The sequence below is a fragment of the Lissotriton helveticus genome, chromosome 12 (assembly GCF_964261635.1).
Source record: "Lissotriton helveticus chromosome 12, aLisHel1.1, whole genome shotgun sequence".
NCBI classification, from domain to species: Eukaryota; Metazoa; Chordata; class Amphibia; order Caudata; family Salamandridae; genus Lissotriton; species Lissotriton helveticus.
In genome coordinates, this window is record NC_136073.1 from 10415466 (window position 1) to 10435836 (window position 20371).

At 46.6% G+C, this 20371-nt stretch overlaps 2 protein-coding genes across 4 annotated transcripts in view; one reads left to right on the forward strand and one right to left on the reverse strand.

Annotated features, from left to right (window-relative positions):
- PTBP1 (polypyrimidine tract binding protein 1) overlaps positions 1-20371 on the reverse strand; it is a 450657-nt gene that overhangs the window by 322062 nt on the left and 108224 nt on the right. The window lies entirely within an intron of this gene.
- LOC144799353 (uncharacterized protein KIAA1958-like) overlaps positions 1-20371 on the forward strand; it is a 370582-nt gene that overhangs the window by 288294 nt on the left and 61917 nt on the right. For 2 of the 3 annotated variants that reach the window (XM_078670612.1, XM_078670611.1), the window contains one exon: positions 12519-12626. In XM_078670612.1, the coding sequence (XP_078526738.1) occupies positions 12624-12626 (3 nt within the window). In that variant the 5' untranslated portion in view covers positions 12519-12623. Of the gene's footprint in view, positions 1-6814; positions 6858-12518; positions 12627-20371 lie in introns of those variants that run through there. The other variant, XM_078670613.1, reaches the window with a different exon arrangement.

The following is a 20371-nucleotide window of genomic DNA, read 5'->3' on the forward strand; positions in this document are numbered from 1 at the left end:
GTAATTAAAAACAGAATATCCCCCACTAGTGAATGGGAGCTTAGATTCTAAATAGCAAATAGAGAGAAATATTGTGCCAGACTTTCCCGCCATTAAATGTACATGCTATGATCTGAAGAGTGATTTTGACTAGAGATTATTGGCGGAGGTCTCCAGTTGTAAAGTGTGGAGTCACCATTTCTTCACCTTGGGTCTTTCTCCTCCTAGGACTCTCGTTTCGTTGAGCCAAGCCTCAGTGAGCCGAAGTGGCATATAGTGAGCTGAAGTGACATATAGTGAGCCGAAGTGGCATATAGTGAGTCGAAGTGGCATATAGTGAGCCGAAGTGGCATATAGTGAGCCGAAGTTACATATAGTGAGCCGAAGTGGCATATAGTGAGTCGAAGTGGCATATAGTGAGCCGAAGTGGCATATAGTGAGCCGAAGTGGCATATAGTGAGCTGAAGTGACATATAGTGAGCTGAAGTGACATATAGTGAGCCGAAGTGGCATATAGTGAGCCGAAATGGCATATAGTGAGCCGAAGTGGCATATAGTGAGCTGAAGTGACATATAGTGAGCCCAAGTGGCATATAGTGAGTCAAAGTGGCATATAGTGAGTCGAAGTGATATATAGTTAGCCAAAGTGGCAAATTGTGAGCCAAAGTGACATATAGTGAGCCGAAGTGGCATATAGTGAGCTGAAGTGACATATAGTGAGCCGAAGTGGCATATAGTGAGCCGAAGTGACATATAGTGAGCCGAAGTGGCATATAGTGAGTCGAAGTGACATACAGTTAGCCAAAGTGGCATATGGTGAACCGGAGTGACATATAGTGAGCTGAACTGTCATACAGTGAGAGGGCCATATTCGAGTAGCCCCTGTATGTGATTGGTAGGAGATGGTTCTGAACTTCTTAAGAGAACCACACTAACGTTACAAGATACATAGCAACTATATATATATATATATATCTACATACACAAAACCTATAAAATATCCGCAATGTAGAGAATCCAAAACGCACCACTCAATTTCTGCACATTTGACATCTTTCAACTTGTTTTTCCTGAAAAGGTTTCTCCTGGTATTACCTGGGGAAATACGCAAAGGGGGAAATCATGAGTATGTGAAATATTACCACACTTCTCGAAGTCTGATATCGAATTAACCCCCACAAGTGAGAATGATTTCCCGTCGCGTCTCTTTGTGCTTTGGAAGTGTAAACTGTGTTTTTAGGTCAAAGCCTACCAGACAGCGCAGCCTTCTGGTTTGCTAAGGACATCTTGGGACATTTGAAAAGCTTCCCTGTAAATGCACTCTACCCCACACTACTCTATTAGGCATCACTGCACTCTTCGCCACTGTACTCTATGCCAATCCACTCTATACCACTCTATTCTACTCTGCACCTCTGGATTTTACAACACTTTACTCTATGCCACTGCAGTCGACGCCACTTCACTCTTCTATGAAACCATCTACTTTACGTCACTGCACTCTGCGTTACTCTATTCCACCTTGTGTCATTCCACTCCACGCCACGAAATCTACCCTACGCCACTGTACTTCAGTGAATGCCGCTGTACGCGATGCCACTGCACTATGCGCCACTGTACTCTACTCTAAAACACTCTACACTATGCCACTACACTCTCTACAAATGGACTCTACACCACTCTACTCTACACTGTACAACACTGCTTTACTGCACTCTTTGCCAATGCCCCCTACTCCAATGAACTCTAGGCTACTACACTGTACACCAATTCACTCTACGCCACTCTAATAGACTATGCACCACTGCACTCTTCACAACTGCACCACTGTACTGTGCACCACTGTACTCTACGCCAGTGCACTCTACGCCACTGCACTCTGCGCCACCCTACTCTACGCCTCTGCGCTCTACGCCACTCTACTCTACGCCTCTGCGCTCTACGCCACTCTACTCTACGCCTCTGCGCTATACCCTGCACCTCTGCACTCTACTTTGCACCACTCCACTCTGCGCCACTTTACTCTAGTCTGAAACAATCTACTCTACGTCACTCTACTCCACTTTGCACCACTCCACTTTACACCATTGCACTCTGTCCCACTGCAATTTACTCTGTACCACTTCACGCTATGCCACAGCACTCTATTCCGTGGGCTCTACACCACTTTACTCAAAACCAATGCACTCTACACCAATCTACTCTGCTGCACTACTGTACTTTACACCACTTGACTCTAGTGCACTCTACTACACTCCAGTCCACTCTGACGCTTAACTCCACTCTGTGCCACCTCACTATAAAACACTCAACTCCACTCTACGACACTACTCCACGACGCTCTACGCAACTTCCTCTATGCCACTCCGGGTCACTGTCCTCCACTCTATTCTAAGACACACTACTCCATCTCTACTCCACACTACCGCACTCCACTCTGACACTCTATGCCGGTCCACTCTACTCTACGCCACTCTGCTCTACGCAGTTTACCCCACTCTATGCCATTCCACTCTCCTACACTACTCCACTCTATGCCACTCCACTCTACGACAATCTACTCCGTTCTATGTCACTCTACTCCACAGCAGCCTCTACGCCACTCCAGTGTGCGGTACACCACTCCAGGACACTCCACGCCACTCCACTCTACTCCATTTAAATTCACTCCACTCACTCCTCTACCCTACTATCTTTCATCCATGTGAACAGCAGCCGCTCTGGTGTTCAACATTGCTATTTATTTATTTTGAAAGTTTTATATAGCGCGAGCATGACCACCGAAGGTATCAGAACGCTTAACGATTATACATCACTAAGGGTATAAGCAAACAAAACAGAATATACAAAGCAACAAAGTCGACGTCTAAAAGTTTCCAATGTTCTCGTGAGGGAAAAGCAAAAACAAAAGATTCAACTCAGCGACAAAAACACATTTTAGAATTGTCCGACAAACTCGAGAACCAGGTGGCTGGGACTAAGTCAAGGCTACGGTCCCAGAATCAGATGAGGGGGCCAGGCTAAGGCAGAAATTTCTTCATCAAAAGACGGTGGAAGGGTTCACACTGACAACTAGAGGAAGGGCGTTCCAGATCCTGGGAGCCTAACCCGAGAAGGCTCGGTTATGTGTCTTTTTTTTTCTTGAATTTTTGTGGTTTTAGCAAAAGGGTACTGGAGCTTCTGTAGGCTCTAGAACCGTACAACGGGGATGGCTTTTTTGTGCCATACATGCAATTTTTAACTGTATCCAAGCTTCATATGGGAGCCAATTCAGGTTCCACAGGTCCGGAGAGGTGAGGTGGTATTTTTTTGTGCCAGTTTCGAGCCTAGCAGCGGAGTTGAGGGTAGCCCTAAGAGGAGCCGTCCTCCCTCTAGGCAGGCCGCAAAGTGTTGCGCTACCATAATCCAGCTTTGAGATCACAAATGCTTGAACTGCAACCTTTAGCAGGGAGAAAGGGTTTGAGTTTCCTAAGTAAGCTGAGTTGGAAGTTCGCTCCTTTGGTGAAGGAACTGATGTGCTTCTGCATGTTCAGGCTTTCGTCTAGAATGGCGCCTAGAGAGGATGCTGAGTCCACGAGGTGAGGACTACAGTTGAGGGGAGTCAGCTGATTCAGCCATTGATCCATGATTAGGGATTTGTTGTGGGGTTAGATCAGTAAGAATTCGGTTTTAAGAGCAATTAGCTTCAGATGGTTACGTGTCAACCAGCTTTGAGTTCCATCAAGACTGAGTTGAGGGACTGAATGTCTTCGGGGGAAGCCATCTTCAGGTATAGCTGCCTATCGTCTGCATACATATGATAGTGAATGCTGGATGATTTTAGGATTCGTGTCAGAGGCTCCATGAACAGGTTAAAGAGCGTGGGGGACAGTGCTGAACCTTGGGGGAGCCCCAAGGTGACCGGTTTAGGATGGGACACGGATTGGTTCCCCTTGAAGCTTTGGGATCTGTTCTGAAGGAACGCAGAGAACCAGTTTAATGCAGGCCCAGACAATCCCATCCTGTGTTCTGAGAGGTCAATTAGGTGATCATGTTTGACAGTATCAAATGCTGACGAAAGGTCAAGAAGGATCCGTATGCACGACTCATTGTGATCCAGTATACTCAGTGCATCATCCACGATGTGCGTTAGCGCCGACTCTACTGTGGCCTGGGCAGAAACCAGATTGGCATTGATCCAGGAGTTGGAAATGGTCGATGTGATGACACAGTTGGGCGAGCACACATTTCTCCAGGAGTTTTGCCACGGTGGGGTTGTTAGTGATAGGGCGAAAAATTAGGAAGGTCCGTGGATCAGCATTTGGTTTCTATATGCTCCGGAAGGATCTCAAGTGGCAAAGATGTACAAGAGAGGGATGCGATCGTCACTTCCTTTCAGCAAGTCTTAAATGTCTTTTTTCGGCATTACGGCTCTCATTGAACCACGGTTTGGAGAGTTTAGAGGACACTCTTTTAAGCTGAAGTGGTGGCACCGAGTCACGTACATTAAGCATTGCGTGGTTGTAGTGGGCCGTAACGTCATGGACATCCGACATGTTCATAGGGGGGTAATATGTTATCACAAAGCGCCGACAGGTCTTGCGAGTTAATGTTCCATAAACATCTTTTCAGCAGTTTTGGGTTCTTAGGTTGGGATCCGCTTGCTCGTACCGATTCATGGACGAGGAAGGTGATGCAATAGTGGTCTGTCCAGTCACACGGGAGGATCGACCGCAGGTGGAAAGAGTTGGGCTTACCAATGACCAGATCTAACGTGGCTCCTTTGGTATGAGTAGGGCTGTCACAGATTTGGATTAGGTTGAGGTCAAGTAGGAAGGATTTAAGGCTGTTGGCCACCACATCATTCACATCGTTCCAGTGAAGGTTGAAATCTCCCAGGAAGATCTGAGTGCCCTGGAAATCAGTATTGGCCGAGATAATGTCCATGATCGTTTCTGTGAAGGGAAGGTTGTCGTGGGGGGTAGGGGGTGGGGGGGAGGGGAGTTGGTAAAACGTGTGCAGTTTGCATGAATGGTTATTTGCCCCGGCCACTTCAATAAATAGGTATTCGCAGGACAGCAGGAGGTCGGCCTGAATGACTTTCACGGTTAGATCACTACGAAGTAGGCATGCGATGCCTCCCCCTTGACCACTCGTTCTGTCCGACCTAATGATGCCAAAGTTGGGTGGCATTAAAAGGGGCTAAAACATACTGGCCAAGCCAATAGCTCTTGCTTAGGAGAGATCTCTTGGCTTTGCCAGTGCTTGCTTACTTGGCTGCTGAAGTAGGCACGGATATGGCGATGTGAACAGAATCTACATTTGCACTTTATTTATTTGTTAATATTTCGTGTGGGAGAATCTGCACCGCAGTTATTAAAAGTAAATGGTAAATGCAGTCCCTAATCTCGCCCCCCACAAGAAAAATACATTCCTGTTGCGTGAAATGTGCGAGGGACGCGGCGTGTGCAGCCTTGAAATGTCCAGTGAAGTATCACACACCGAAAAGAACCGAAACTCAAGAGCAAAAGCCACAGAAAATGACGATAACCAGTGGGAGAGCAGACGCTGCCTTATCTGCTGGAAGATATCATGCCAGAAAAAAACACAACGTGTCTGTCCCACAAACAGCACAGGAAGTAACGCTGTGTGAAATAAAAGAGGGCAAACTCGAGCCTGGCGGGAAATGAAGGTGTCTGGAGAGTCACCCCCACTTCACTGGTCTCCGGGAAAGGGGGGCAGCAGCGATCTGAGGGGTCCCAGCAGGGAGGGTCTGTACCTCTAGCAGCACTGCCTTGTGGTGTGGTGTGTCTTGCAGTTGGGTTTTGTGTTGTACTGTGCTCCTCTGTACTGTGCTGCCCTGTGTTGTGTCAGTCTGTGGAGTGCCCTGTCTCTCTTTGCTTTGTTGTGGTATTCTCTGATGTGTTGTGTGCTGTGTTGTTTTACTCTGTGTTGTGTTACTCTGTGTTGTGTTTGTCTGTGCTGTGTTGTGTTTGTCTGTGCTGTGTTGTGTTACTCTATGGTGTATTGTGTTACTCTATGCTGTATTGTGTTAGTCTGTGCTGTGTTGTACTGTGTTGCTCTGTTCTGTGTTGTGTTTGTCTGTGCTGTGTTACTCTATGCTGTATTGTGTTAGTCTGTGCTGTGTTGTACTGTGTTGCTCTGTGCTGTATTGTGTTAGTCTGTGCTGTGTTACTCTGTGTTGTGTTTGTCTGTGCTGTATTGTGTTAGTCTGTGCTGTGTTGTACTGTGTTGCTCTGTGCTTTGTTGTCAGTCTGTGCTGTGTTACTCTATGCTGTATTGTGTTAGTCTGTGCTGTGTTGTACTGTTTTGCTCTGTTCTTTGTTGTGTTAGTCAGTGCTGTGTCGCCTCGTGCTGTGCTCCCCTGAACTGTGCTGCAAGGGGTTGTGTTAGTCTGTGGTGTGGTGTTTTACTCTCTCCTGTGTTGTGATACTTTATACTGTGATGTGTTACTTTGTGCTGTGTAGTGTGCTGTGTTGTGTGCTGTGTTCTGTTATTCTGTACTGTGTTACTCTGTGTTGTGTTAGTCTGTGGTGTTTTCGTGCGCGTTGTGTTACTCCCAACTCTGTTGTGTTACTCTGTGCTGTGTTTTGTTAGTGGTAGTGTGTGTTATGTTAATCTGTGCTGTGTTAGTCTGTGCTGTGTAGCACTGTGCTGCACGGTGTTGTGTTAGACTGTGATCCATTGGGCTGTACTCTGTTGTATTGCACGGTGTTGTGTTAGTTTGTGCTGCTCAGCTCAGCCCCCCCACCGCCTGTCCCTTTAACTCCGGGCCTAGTCACGTGATCTGAGAGGGGGGGGGCCTGGGCGGCTTCACTGACAGTTACTGACTCAGACTCTGGTCAGAGGGCAGGTGCAGGAGCAGAGGCCTGGGGCAGGTAATGAGACCTGGAGGCAGGTACTGGGGCCTGGAGGGAGGTACTGAGGCCTGGGGGCAGGTAATGAGACCTGGAGGGAGGTGCTGAACCCTGGAGGGAGGTGTTGAGGCTTGGGGGCAGGCACTGGGGCCTGGGGGGAGGTACTAAGCACAGGTACTGAGGCCTGAATGGAGGTACTGAGGCCTGAATGGAGGTACTGGGGCCTGGGGACAGGTACTGAGGCCTGGGGGCAAGTACTGAGGCCTGGGGGCAAGTACTGAGGCCTGGAGGGAGGTACCGAGGCCTGGAGGGAGGTACTGAGGCCTGAATGGAGGTACTGGGGCCTGGGGACAGGTACTGAGGCCTGAATGGAGGTACTGAGGCCTGAATGGAGGTACTGTGGCCTGGGGCAGGTGCTGGAGCGGAGGCCTGGGGGCAGGTACTGGGACCTGGAGGCAGGTACTAAGCACAGGTATTGAGGCATGGTGGGAGGTACTGAGGCCTGGGAGCAGATGCTGAGGCTTGGGGGCAGGTGCTGAGGCCTTGGGGAAGGTCCTGAAGCAGAGGCCTGGGGCAGGTACTGAGGCCTGGAGGGAGGTACTGAGACCTGGGGGCAGGTGCTGGAGTAGAGGCCTGGGGGCAGGTATTGAGGCATGGAGGGAGGTACTGAGGCCTGGGGCAGGTACTGGGACCTGGGGGCAGGTACTGGGGACTGGAGGCAGGTGCTAAAGCCTGGAGGGAGGTGCTGAGGCCTGGGGGCAGGTGCTGAAGACTGGGGCATGTGCTGGGACCTGGGGCCAGTTGCTGAGGCCTGGGGGCAGGTACTGAGGCCTGGGGCATGTGCTGAGACGTAGGGGCAGGTGCGGGAGCAGAGGCCTGGGGCAGGTACTGAGGACTGGGGGCAGGTACTGAGGGACAGTACTGAGGCATCGGGAGAGGTACAGAAGTTCGGTCCTGGGGTGGGGGTGAGGCCTTGAGGGAGATAAAACAGTTCCTGAGGCCTGGGGGCAGGTAGAGGAGCCCAGACCTGGGGGGGGGGGGTGCAGATGCCATGGGGCAGGTAAAGGAGCCCAGACCCGGAAGTGGGTGGAGCCTGCAGCCTACAAAGCTTTGGCGGGGGGGCATGTGCAGTCTCGGGTAGTTCCCGGGGGCAGTTGTGAGTGTGAAGCCAGGGTACCTCCAGGGTGTAAGGACGTGCTTACGCAAGAGGCTTGGCACGTGGGATTTATTCTTTGTCACTTCCGGGTCAGGTAGGACTTAGAGGGGGAGGCAGGGGTACCCATGACGAGGCAACAACAGGGACTGTTCACAGGACAACGACCTCTAGCAAACTTCTTACAGCACTCTCATTTGAAGCATTTGGGGGTCCCGCCCCCGATTTGGAACAACCACTAATTCTATTGCATATTTTCTGCATATTTCAGCCCCCATGATGCCAAGCAATACCGAATTATAGTTACATTCTCATAAATGAAGTCTAAAAAATAACCAGCTGAAAAATGGCTTGGCTAGGATTCTAAAAATTTGTAATATGATACTGGATAGAGCCAGGGAGGGGTAGGTAGAGAAAAGGGGGTGGGTGAGGTAAAGAAATTGATGTAGGACTTGTAGGTGAGATAAACAGAGAGAAAGACAAGGGCCACCCTGGAAAGGTGGGGACCCGGGGTAATTGCCCATGCCTTTGACATCTGTTGGAAAGACCCTAGAAAGCAAATAACCTGGAATTTTCATCTCGAAAATACTCAAGCCGAACTTGTCCCATCCCTGCGGCCAAGGGACACATGACAACAAACTCAAAACACAGTTTAAGTCCAACTGGCACCGGTTTTCAGCGGTACTTCTGGGATATTTTGGGGAAATGTATCCATTTCAGGACTCGAAAAATCCATAAAATGCTACTAGTCCTGCAGGTCTAGTACCTTAAAAAATGTCCTCGACATAACTGCAACCTACTTGACCTCCGTCTCTGAAAACGGAGCAAATGTGACAAGATAACAAGATTTAAAGGCATCTTTATTGCTCATTACCTTTGTGAGCAATTAAAATGCCTTTAAATCTTGTTATCTTGTCACATTTGTTCTGTTTTTACAGACAGAGTACAAAAGTTGGTTTGTTTCTGGTGAGTAGGACCTAAAAACAGCTCGACCTTGTTAAATTTAGCTCGACTATACGAGCGGTCGAGTGGAATTTTCGAACCCTGCATTTGAGGGTATTTCAAATGGTTAGGGATGGAGTAAGAACTATACCAGCCGGACCCAGCGCCGACACAATCTAGTTTATCAAAGAGTAGGAATAAACAGCGGCCCAAATATTAGGCCTGGGTGGATTGCACGAAGTTCTGCTAAGCGGAATTCTGCGAAGCAACTAAAACGCTGCCGCGCTATGCGGAGTTACGCAAGTGGCGGGGTGCATTAGGTTGCGCAGTTAGCGCTGATTTTTGGCACCGGGTGTTTGTCCCGTGCTGTAAAATCAGCGTGAACTGCCCCATGCGCATCGCAAGCGGGCGCTGGTTCTTTCTGCCGATTGAGTAGAAGTTCTTCTGCAGCAGCCGCTTCCTCTACGCGAACGAAAGGTTTATCAACTTGAGCGGCCGCGACTATCCGCGACGCCTGCATTGAGAAATCTCACTGGGAGGTTTATTTTTGGAACTCTGCGTGCTCTGCAGAGGGTAGCAAACTCCGCAGACGGAGCGGAGTTCACCGCCCAGGCCTACTACATATGGGGAGATTATATTTGCTTTGTTAGAGTATTGAAAATATAGCGCACTGGGCGAGTCGCTTAACCTCCTAGCCTTAAATACATGTGTAAAATAGACCCAATTTAAAGTTTGATGAATGGAGTATAGTATCGTCCGTTTGGGTGACAGAGGACATTAGGTCGGCACTCTGACAGGCTTCCGTCTCTCAAATTTAGAGGTCAGTCTGGCCATACTGTAAGTTGACAGGAACCGCCGTCAGGGGGGCTAAAAGTGTGAGGTGCCGGCGGCTTAGACGGTTAGCCACCAAACTTTAACGAAGCTTTTGCTTTTCAAAACAGACATTACTGAAACCCCCAAATCGGAATGACCCCACACCCAGGGAGTTTTTCTCACAGGGCCTGAGGGTCTTTATTTGTATTTTTCTGTCTCTCACCACCAGTAAAGGACAGAAAAAAAGACTTCAAGCTATCCCTCGTAAATATCTAAACAGTGTAGACATTGTAATGCCCTTCCTCTGTCGGCCCCTACTGCATCGGGCAATTGGCGGAAGCTTTCAGTTGACGGCCCCAAGGAGGGGGGCTTAGTCGGCGGCGAGCTGGCGGTCCACCTGACATGACCAGCAGTTTAGTGGACAGGGCAGTCAGTCACGTTTTTGGGAGAGTACCATATCCACCAAACTCTAATTCAGCCCCCTAGTCTGGTTCTGTTGTTAAGCATCCTAATACCCATGGGCTAGGTTCAGGTTCCAAAAAAAACTGCAAAGAAGTTGTTTTCTGGTGCTCATGAGTGAGGCGAAAGGTATTGTGCGCATGCCATGAGTATATTCTGAATATGAGTACTCGATGTAGTTGATTTATTTCTCATCTTTCAGGCTTCAGGGCAGCTTTTCATGTTGGTGATTACTGGAATCAACCAGCAAGTCCAAATGAAGGAGTGTAAGCAACAATCCATGCAATGCTTCTCTAGGCTCCATTTTATTTTTCAAACGGGGGCCATTTTGGTGGGTCGCATGGGGACTATTTTGAGGTTTAAGTTATTAACTTGCTTTAAAAGGAGAGATGGCATATTTTGTTGCTGTATTGCAGTGTTTTGTATTTGACCTCTGTTTGAATTATTCACAGTTGTCTGAAAAGATAATGACTGTACAGTGCTAGAAAGTAGTTTGTTTGCTTTGTTCTTCTCCTGTAGGTTCTGGTTTGTGCGGGTCGCTGTCGGTTCTGGTTTGTGCAGGTCGCTGTAGGATCTGGTTTGTGTGGCTAGCTGTAGGATCTGGTTTGTGCGGGTCGCTGTAGGATCTGGTTTGTGTGGGTCGCTGTAGGATCTGGTTTGTGTGGGTAGCTGTAGGATCTGGTTTGTGCGGGTCGCTGTAGGATCTGGTTTGTGTGGGTCGCTGTAGGATCTGGTTTGTGTGGGTCGCTGTAGGATCTGGTTTGTGTGGGTAGCTGTAGGATCTGGTTTGTGCGGGTCGCTGTAGGATCTGGTTTGTGTGGGTCGCTGTAGGATCTGGTTTGTGTGGGTAGCTGTAGGATCTGGTTTGTGCGGGTCGCTGTAGGATCTGGTTTGTGCGGGTCGCTGTAGGATCTGGTTTGTGCGGGTCGCTGTAGGATCTGGTTTGTGTGGGTCGCTGTAGGATCTGGTTTGTATGGGTAGCTGTAGGATCTGGTTTGTGCGGGTCGCTGTAGGATCTGGTTTGTGCGGGTCGCTGTAGGATCTGGTTTGTGTGGGTAGCTGTAGGATCTGGTTTGTGCGGGTCGCTGTAGGATCTGGTTTGTGCGGGTCGCTGTAGGATCTGGTTTGTGTGGGTAGCTGTAGGATCTGGTTTGTGCGGGTCGCTGTAGGATCTGGTTTGTGTGGGTAGCTGTAGGATCTGGTTTGTGCGGGTCGCTGTAGGATCTGGTTTGTGTGGGTCGCTGTAGGATCTGGTTTGTGTGGGTCGCTGTAGGATCTGGTTTGTGTGGGTCGCTGTCGGATCTGGTTTGTGCGGGTCGCTGTAGGATCTGGTTTGTGCGGGTCGCTGTCGGATCTGATTTGTGTGGGTAGCTGTAGGATCTGGTTTGTGTGGGTAGCTGTCGGATCTGGTTTGTGTGGGTCGCTGTCGGATCTGGTTTGTGTGGGTCGCTGTAGGATCTGGTTTGTGTGGGTCGCTGTCGGATCTGGTTTGTGTGGGTCGCTGTAGGATCTGGTTTGTGTGGGTCGCTGTCGGATCTGGTTTGTGCGGGTCGCTGTAGGATCTGGTTTGTGCGGGTTGCTGTCGGATCTGATTTGTGTGGGTAGCTGTAGGATCTGGTGTGTGGGTAACTATCGGATCTGGTTTGTGCTGGTCACTGTCGGATCTGATTTGTGTGGGTAGCTGTAGGATCTGGTTTGTGCGGGTCGCTGTAGGATCTGGTTTGTGCAGAACGCTGTAGGATCTGGTTTGTGCAGATCGCTGTAGGATCTGGTTTGTGCGGGTCGCTGTAGGATCTGGTTTGTGCAGAACGCTGTAGGATCTGGTTTGTGCAGATCGCTGTAGGATCTGGTTTGTGCAGATCGCTGTAGGATCTAGTTTGTGTGGATCTAGATGCCTCGTAAGTCCTCTCTGCTTCCACGCCATTGGTTTATTTTGCCGCATTCCTCCTTGACTAGCCTTGAACAGGTATTTAGAGTTCTTCATTGTATCGCAGCGAGAACACCCTGGGTCTCGTTAACTATGGTTTGTCTCGTACATGAATTCATAGTATGTGAATAGTTATACAATTTTCTTTTTTCCCCTAAAAAGTGTCTGACACGTTTATTTTATTGACAGGGCCCTTTATACACAGATGTTCTTTGCATGAGAGTAGAAACTCCATGCGGTAGCCTTCTGCACCAATTTCGCTGCTACACTTACAGATTTTCTATAACATTTCTGTTTGAGTGAATGCTGATTGAGCATGAGTTGAGTGAGGAAGTGTCCTTCTTCAGGACCCACCAGAAATGATGGTTTTCTATTATTTATGTTTCAGACAAGAAGAACAATGCAATACTGTTGGACGAAATGGTGGCCCTTGTACCTTCGGTGAGCTGATTCCTCCTGAAATCTTTGATGCTGCCCGCCAACAAACTGCATCATGGTACGCTGGGGTCGTTGGGGGAATCACAATTTTTTTTCTTGAGTGGAATGTACATTCTTGGCTACTCATTTGATAAAAAGTTTGTACTTCACTTTCACATGGAAGATCCCTATCGGTCCTCACCCTTCCTGACATCTGACCGTCATATGTGGTAAGACATGTTTCTGTGAACGAAACGATCTGCGAATGGAAATATCCTATAAGTCAGCATGCAAAGAACCCGAACATCCTGCTTTAGCAGTTGGACAATTGCCTGAGCCAAGGTTTCAGTCAAAGGGAGTTTTTGTTCTGTATAAGCCACAGACTAAGGTTAAATCAGATTAGGTTAGGTTTAGTACTTATGTAGTGTAGCGGTCACCCATAGGGGTATCTGCCGCTAAGTCCAATCAAGTGGTCGAGCCAGCTGGCTGTCGGCCATGTCATGTCAGGTCAGCAAGTTGAGATCGACAAGGAAAAGGAATCAGTCAGGTTTTTAAGGCTTTCCTGAAGTTACGTGTATTGTCTTCCTGCCGAAGGGAGGGATGCAGGGGACACCACTTGCTTGCTGCAGCAACAGTGAAAGCACATCCTCCGTAGGTTTCGCAATGATGTTTAGGAACGCAGGCTAATACACCCAGTAAGTGTGATGGAGTGTAATGATACTCACTACAGATACAATGGGTTACCACAAGTAAGCAAAACCTGACACTGCTCCTCGTACATGCAGATCAGTAACATCAACAGTACTGTTTCTGCCCTCACTTCGGATGCAACTTCCTATCTATGTAAATCATCAACTACAAAGGAAGTTTACAATACAAAAAAGGTACAATCCTTCAATGCCTGAAACTATATTCATATGTAATTATTGTTTTCCAAGGTTTGAGCTGGTCCACATATCCCACTTCTGACACCAAACGTCAGGCCATTAAAAGCATAAAGTCATTTATAATTAAAAAACACTACCAGTACTTAAAAAGCCTGTAAAAAGTGTCCATAAAAGAAAAGCCATTTTCCCTAAAAGCTTTCAAAAGGTCCTCTAAACTTGTATATGTGGTTATTATTACACTGAGCACCTTGAAAGCCATTATGCTTAGTTAGAGCAAAGGAGCGAGAAAAAAAAATAAAACAAAGTCAGTTTAGTCCTTCAATTTGTTAAATGTTTAAAAATTGCCAAATAGTTCCCAGCACAGGGAAGGCCGGATTGTTTATGAATCCTCTGCTGAAGACTCAACATCGCTTAACATTGCATCTGCAGGTGGCAATACCTCCAGCACTTCCAATATCATGTTGAGCGAGCAAAGATGGTCATCTCTGGTTCCCACAGCAGCCGCCGGGGAAGAATTAGAAGCCTGCATGCCTGGAACCGATGCCTGTTCCTCTGGAGCAGAGCCGATTTCCCTTCCAATAGGAGCGGAAGCATCCCTTTGAGGATCTAAAAATGCTGTCATCAACATTGGAATACGCTGTGGACAACTGTACACGTGGGCCTGCAAGGGTACCAGGAGCACATCTTTGTCCAGGTGCGCAATCGAGGGAAGTTTCAAACACAGGTCCAACACGCATCTAAATCTGCAGAAGAGGCAGCGGCAGGACACAGTCTAGGCTCACTCAGCTCTCGAAGCCAAGGCGTACCCAGGTAGAACACCATATGCTCACGACAACGTCATTCCAACAGTGGTCTCTCCATGCCTTGAGGGATTGAGACGCCCATTGCCAAACAATAGGATTAAATTCAGGATGCCCGCCACTGATAGCAGGACCAAAGGAAACCCTCCAAAAACGCTTCCAAGTACGGAGTGCATGAAAGCTGGAATTACTCTGAAGATGGTCTGAAAGGTGGTTAACAGACCTGAACCAATACACTTAAATAAGTGGTCGATCCCCCTTGTATCAGACATGTTAAAGATACGACTAACCATTTCTCCTAAATGGAGCGGGAAGTTCGTATGGACCAGGGCCTGTATCTCTTCCGAAGACCTTGCAACCTGGAGATCAAAAGTCTCTTGGGCTGAAGTTAAGGCCACGTTTTGTCGGAACAAAATGGCTTTCAGTCTGCTCAGAGAATAAAACCTTATACTGGAAACATTCAATGAAGGCCACAGTGGTGCCTCCCTAACTATGTGAGCTGGGGAAAATAATACTTGCTTACAAAAGACAACCGTGGAGTTTACTGTGACTAGATATGCGATGCCTGGTGCCATCCCGCAACAGCCTTGATTATTCAGCATTAAATAACTCCCATTCGGGAGTAACTCGAAAACCGTCTGAATCACGGCAGCCGGGGAGCCTTTCAAATAGCAAGATAAGTTCGCTATTGAAGCATTACACGCTCCGTGGAGTGAGACCTCCTTGCACACTAAAGACCCACTTAAACCCTTCTCACAGTCTATAGCACTTAAGAATACTTCAGTGTTCTTATTTCTACACCTATATCTGTATGGCAACTCCCATGTTTCCTGTATGTACCCCTCACCCAACGCTTCATACCAGCCTACCTGATATTTAAGGCAGTATTAGAGCTGTAATGTCGTGAATGGCATTCTGTAGACGGTGACTCTACTACTGGTGTACTTTGCATCTCTGCATGCCATGGTTATTTGTCTGTCGTCAGATTATAAGTCGAAAACAGATTTGTGCCGTTAATGTACCGCCATGGCACGTGGCCTGAATGCAATGATTGTAGCATCCCGCTTAAAAGCATAATGGAGCGTAATTGAGATTGCCCATGTTGTAGAATAGACAAATCGTGTTCCATTATGTCAATTGCTGAGTGCACAATGTTCCCAGTTAATAAATATGTGAAGAAAGTATGGTAATTCCATTGTGTACTACAGCCAAGACCTTTTCTAGGTTAATTCTGTTAATCTCATGTAAACTTGCAGCAGCTTCCTGTTGGGAGATTTTCCACAGTTCATTATAAATGGCATATAAGAAGCGTTTTTTTACGCAGTTTCTTGAGACCTAGCAAGAAATCCTTAAGATCCATGTTATCAGACAGAAGGAACAAGTGTTGTTTCGCCTGTAATAGTGTTGAGGTTTTTAGCCATTCTAGGCATAACTTCCCAACCCTATAAGAAGTCACTACCCCTGGGTCGTCTGTTTGTACATAATGTGGGTCAGGCCTATGAATACTAAATCCTCCGGTGGTACCCCTGAATCTTGATTGACACCTATTTGTGTTGATCGGTCAAACCAACCATGCCTTCCAATTGGGAGCTGATGAATTGTACATACCATTCTGTATCATTGTACCCAGTACCTCCTCACTTATCAGTGTATTATTCGATATACCTTCAATAGGTGTGGGCGATGGGGTGCATGGTGTTTTCAGGTCTTTTATTTTTGCAAACCCGTAGCACGTAGTCTGTTGCGCTATGCTGTTCAGAGAGATGATCTGTAATGGTATGAGGCAAGCACTAAATAAAGCCTCTGTTCCCTGAACCTGCCATTCTTTCGTCCTCCAGATAGATTTTGTGTCTGTCATGTCCCTCCAATAGTCAAAACCTTGTATAGACAGTTGGGAGATTAAAGGTGCTGAATATATCAGCTTGGTGTTTGTCAGCATAATTTTCTTCGCAGTTGCATTCGTTTGTGCAAGCTTATAGTATTATGACGTTGGGTCTGATGTATTGAACCCAGAAAAGTATGCACATTTCTGTGTGAATGTGGCAGAACTACCTTTCGATGGTGTCGGGCAATGTTCCCATTGATGTTAAGTGTTAACAGTGCATGGAACACATGCTTTGTGCAAAAAGTGATGACCATAGTGTTGGTAACAATAGATGTATAAAAATCAGGTGTATCGTCATACAATTCCCTGTATGTAAACGCAGCAGATTGTTCTAAGTCTGAGAGCATAGTATTTACAGTTTCAGTGTCCCAATCATCAGAGAGTGTACTCTGGGTAATGAAATCATTCAATTACATTTTAAATGCATGTGGAATTTTCAAATGTTCAGTAGGACCAAATACATCATATGAAACCCTATCCAATACCATACCATCCGGTCCTGGAACTGCTGTAATGTTCATTAGGGACAGGTCCCTCTGTTTACGGTGTGGTGACGTATGAGGTTTCAAGTCTAAGTTCACAAATTGTACTGTAGAGCGATGTGGGAGGTAATGTCCATTCAGTAGTAGGAAAAAGACAGTTACTATACCAATCCAAATTAACAGGAACAGGATTCCCAATGCAAACCAAAGATGCAACCAAGGGGACACAAAGTAAGTCTTTTTCAGCCAGAGATAGAATTGTCAAAATTTCTCTTTTTTGGAAATGGGGGGCATTTGCTCAGGTTCACTTGTATCTGAAGAAATGTCATCGAAGTTGATGAAGTAGCCAGATGCAGTTCGATCTATCTTTGGTAGCTCTGCAGGGTTTGTAGTACTGGCAAGTGTCTCTTGTGAAGGCAGCTTGATGTAGATGCCATTATTGGGCCGAATTGCAATTTGCGTTTCATTTGTATTTGGATGTTGTTCAAGTTCAACTGGTGTAATTCGTACTCCGTTATTTGATACTCCTGCTTTTTGCGCAGAGTAGTCTTGAAATGTTATTATTCTTTCCATCTGAACTTCCTGTATAGTAGCAACAAGAGATTTGCGACTACTCAGGATTTCATGCAGCCTACTGTTGAGAATCTGCCACATAGTGTGGTTTGATCAGATCAATGGAGACTAATCTTCTTTCTTTTTTGCCTGCAAGAGGCAGAGGAAGTACTGTTCTTGTTCCTTTGACTTCCAGGACAGGTACGGGCGCTCCGTAAGATGGCCAAATTCCTTCTTGTCCACGATCTTTTCTCTGACCAGGTCCCCAATCGTCGGGGCCCAGGCAGGTCTTACCTGAACTGGTTTCACTTCCCCAGTGGCAGTGCGTTTTACTTGGATGTTGCTTTGTAATGCCTGGAATTCAATGAGCTCCTTTAAAACAGCCAAACGATCATTCAATTCAAATAGTTTTGCACCCGCCACAGCGCTGGCACAAACGAGGTCAGGTACCCACATTCTTGTCCCAAACGGGATCTCATAGGGGGTATGTCCTCTCAAGGATTTTCTTGGCATGTTGTTAAGGGCCCTCAGGACCCCATATAGATTGACCCAACTAACGCCCACACCTAATACACTTGCTGTTAAGGATTGCTTTAGGTCCAGTTTTTTCCTCACCACCACTGAATTTCCCTCAGGATGGTAGGGAGAGGAGTACCGCAAGGGCACGCCCTTACCTCCCATGGCTTCCTTGTAAGCCTGTTAACTAAAAGCAAGGCACGGTCGGAGTGTAATGTGCCAATTGCGTTTGTCTCGAAGAAGACTCACAAATCCTTTATAACAGTTTGGGCGTCAGCCGAGCGCTGGGGCCAAACCCACAGGAATCTAGAGCATGAATCCACTCCCACCAAGATTACTTGTAGACCCCATCTGAATTTAAGGGGCCGCAGTGGTCCAAATAGACAGATGCTGTTTGATGTGGCCGTGTGATGGTGGAACCTTTTATCTGCTGACCGATGTCGCACTTTAAGACATAACCTTTGGTTTGTTTAGTCAAACCTAGCCACCAGTATCGCTGTTTCAACAATGAAGTTGTAGCAGTGACTCCTGTGTGTGCTGAGCCCAGACCCTCGTGTGCAGCTAGAATTAAACCTAATCTGCGATCTATGTCTGGTATAACTCTACCCCCACTCCTGGAATTTGAGCATACAGTGTATTTTGCGCATCTAGTTTATAGGAGTACTTGAGTGGAAAGCTCTTTGGAATGGCAGGGCTGATTTTTGAGGCATTGACAGCTATCACTATGTATTCCGCTTATCCTTGTGCTAGAACGAGTGATTGCAGCAACGGCAGTAGTTTGCACTGTTGTCTTGGCAGCTTCATCAGCCAGTGAATTCCCTTCAACATGTACGCCAACACGCTGATGACTCAAGGTGTGAATAACTTGAGCCTGTGGCAGGCATTCTTTCAGCTTTTCCTCTTGTTCCCCTAATAATTTATGCTTAATTGTGCAACCCTTGGATTCTCTAAACCCATTCTGGCCCCAGTAGTGAAGATATTCATAATAAGACGGTACACAGTAGAACGAATCACACACTGTCACTGTGGGGAATTCCCGATCCAAATATTGTAGTGCTAGTATCAGGGCTTTCAGATTTGCCAGCTGCACTGTGCAATCTCCTGTGTAATTGTATTGCTGGGATGGAACTTACCATCCTGCATACGTCCCTTCACTATAGCACATGCTGCGCTATACTGCTGTTTACTTCCAATGGCAGGCTGAGCAGAACCCTCAGTGTAAATGATGCCTCATATTTTTCTAAAGGAAAGATTTCATTTGGGAGAGGGTATTCTTGTTCGTACCGCAAGAATGCTTATGTTTTTAGGGTAGCAACATATTTGTAATCTACGTCTGTTGCAGTGAAGGAATTAGCCAATTGTATCCATCGTGGCTGCAGTGCGTTCGCATTTCAAATGCTCTTTTAGGTCACAGCTTCTAAATTTGGTACCGGGGTTACAACGATTATGCGTTTTCCCTCTGCTAATGCTCTTTCTCGCACTACTCTGAAAATAAGTGAAAACCTGGTCTCGGATTGGTTCAGCTGCTCTTTATTCTGTAGCAGACTGCGTACCTTGATTAATTAATTCTAAGGCACTTATGTCATTACTCATATCTCTACTTCTTTATTACTTTTGAAGAGTTACATCATTTTAGCATGTCACATTTCAAAACACCAAAATGCAAATTTTAAAACAAAATTAAATCATATACAATCAATTGTAGACATTTAATACTGAATCATACATCAGACAAATTAAGAAATCGTTGGCAAAATTACATTGGTACGCCAGAATTTTTAAACACAAGTGGTCCTATCTATGATTCGTTTTCAAGATTTTAGGACCGTTCTCACACTAGGCTTGTTGTTATCCTCATTCTACCATAACTAATCAAGATAGACAGTACTAAGTTATTATCCTTCGGTGAGTTTATGGGATTAATTCCATAAATGCCGACGGGTTTCCAAACCCGTTCTGTGTTTTCGGGTTTTTCTTCAGGGCAATACTGGGTACCTTAAGCTATTCCAAAACGACTCTTTCGGCTTTATTTTCTGTGTGGAACCCTTGGTTTGATGCTGAAGTTGTGTGATCGTGTATTTACACGCTGTTTCCTAAATAGCTAATTCGCTTCAGGGGTGCTTGTTCTAATATTTGCATTCAGTGTGGAGTTTTTCTTCAATTTCTCAGTTTTCGTGCTTGCTGTACGGACACGTCTCGGCAGTGTTTCCGCGAACTTGTATTTATCTTTAGTTTTGCATCATTCTTTTTCGGGATCTACGGCTCCATCTTTCTGCTTTCCTTAGTCGCTTGCATCTGTCCCTGCTCACTACAGCAGTCTGTACTGCTGTCAGCATTCTTTCTGTGTCTGCAAATTGCATTTCAGCATTTGTGTATAAATGTGATTTGTATGCAATTGGGACTGTCTCACCTTCATTGAAAGTGATGTATATATATCCTGATAAACCCGGGTCCACCCAGAGCTTCAAGTTGGTAGAATTCCCATGTGTGTGCAAATGTTTTGATGCTATCATGTCAGCCTGATTGGAACGGAGAATATCTGTATGTTCCTGTGTCCACTGATGTGCTGTGAAATCAGGTCTGATTACGTTGTAGAAAGGTTTTACTCTTTCTGTATATTCCAGAATGTATGTTCTGCCAAAATGTAGAAATCCTAAAATGGATTGCAAACCCTTCAGAGTCTTAGGAGGTTGGAGCACCAC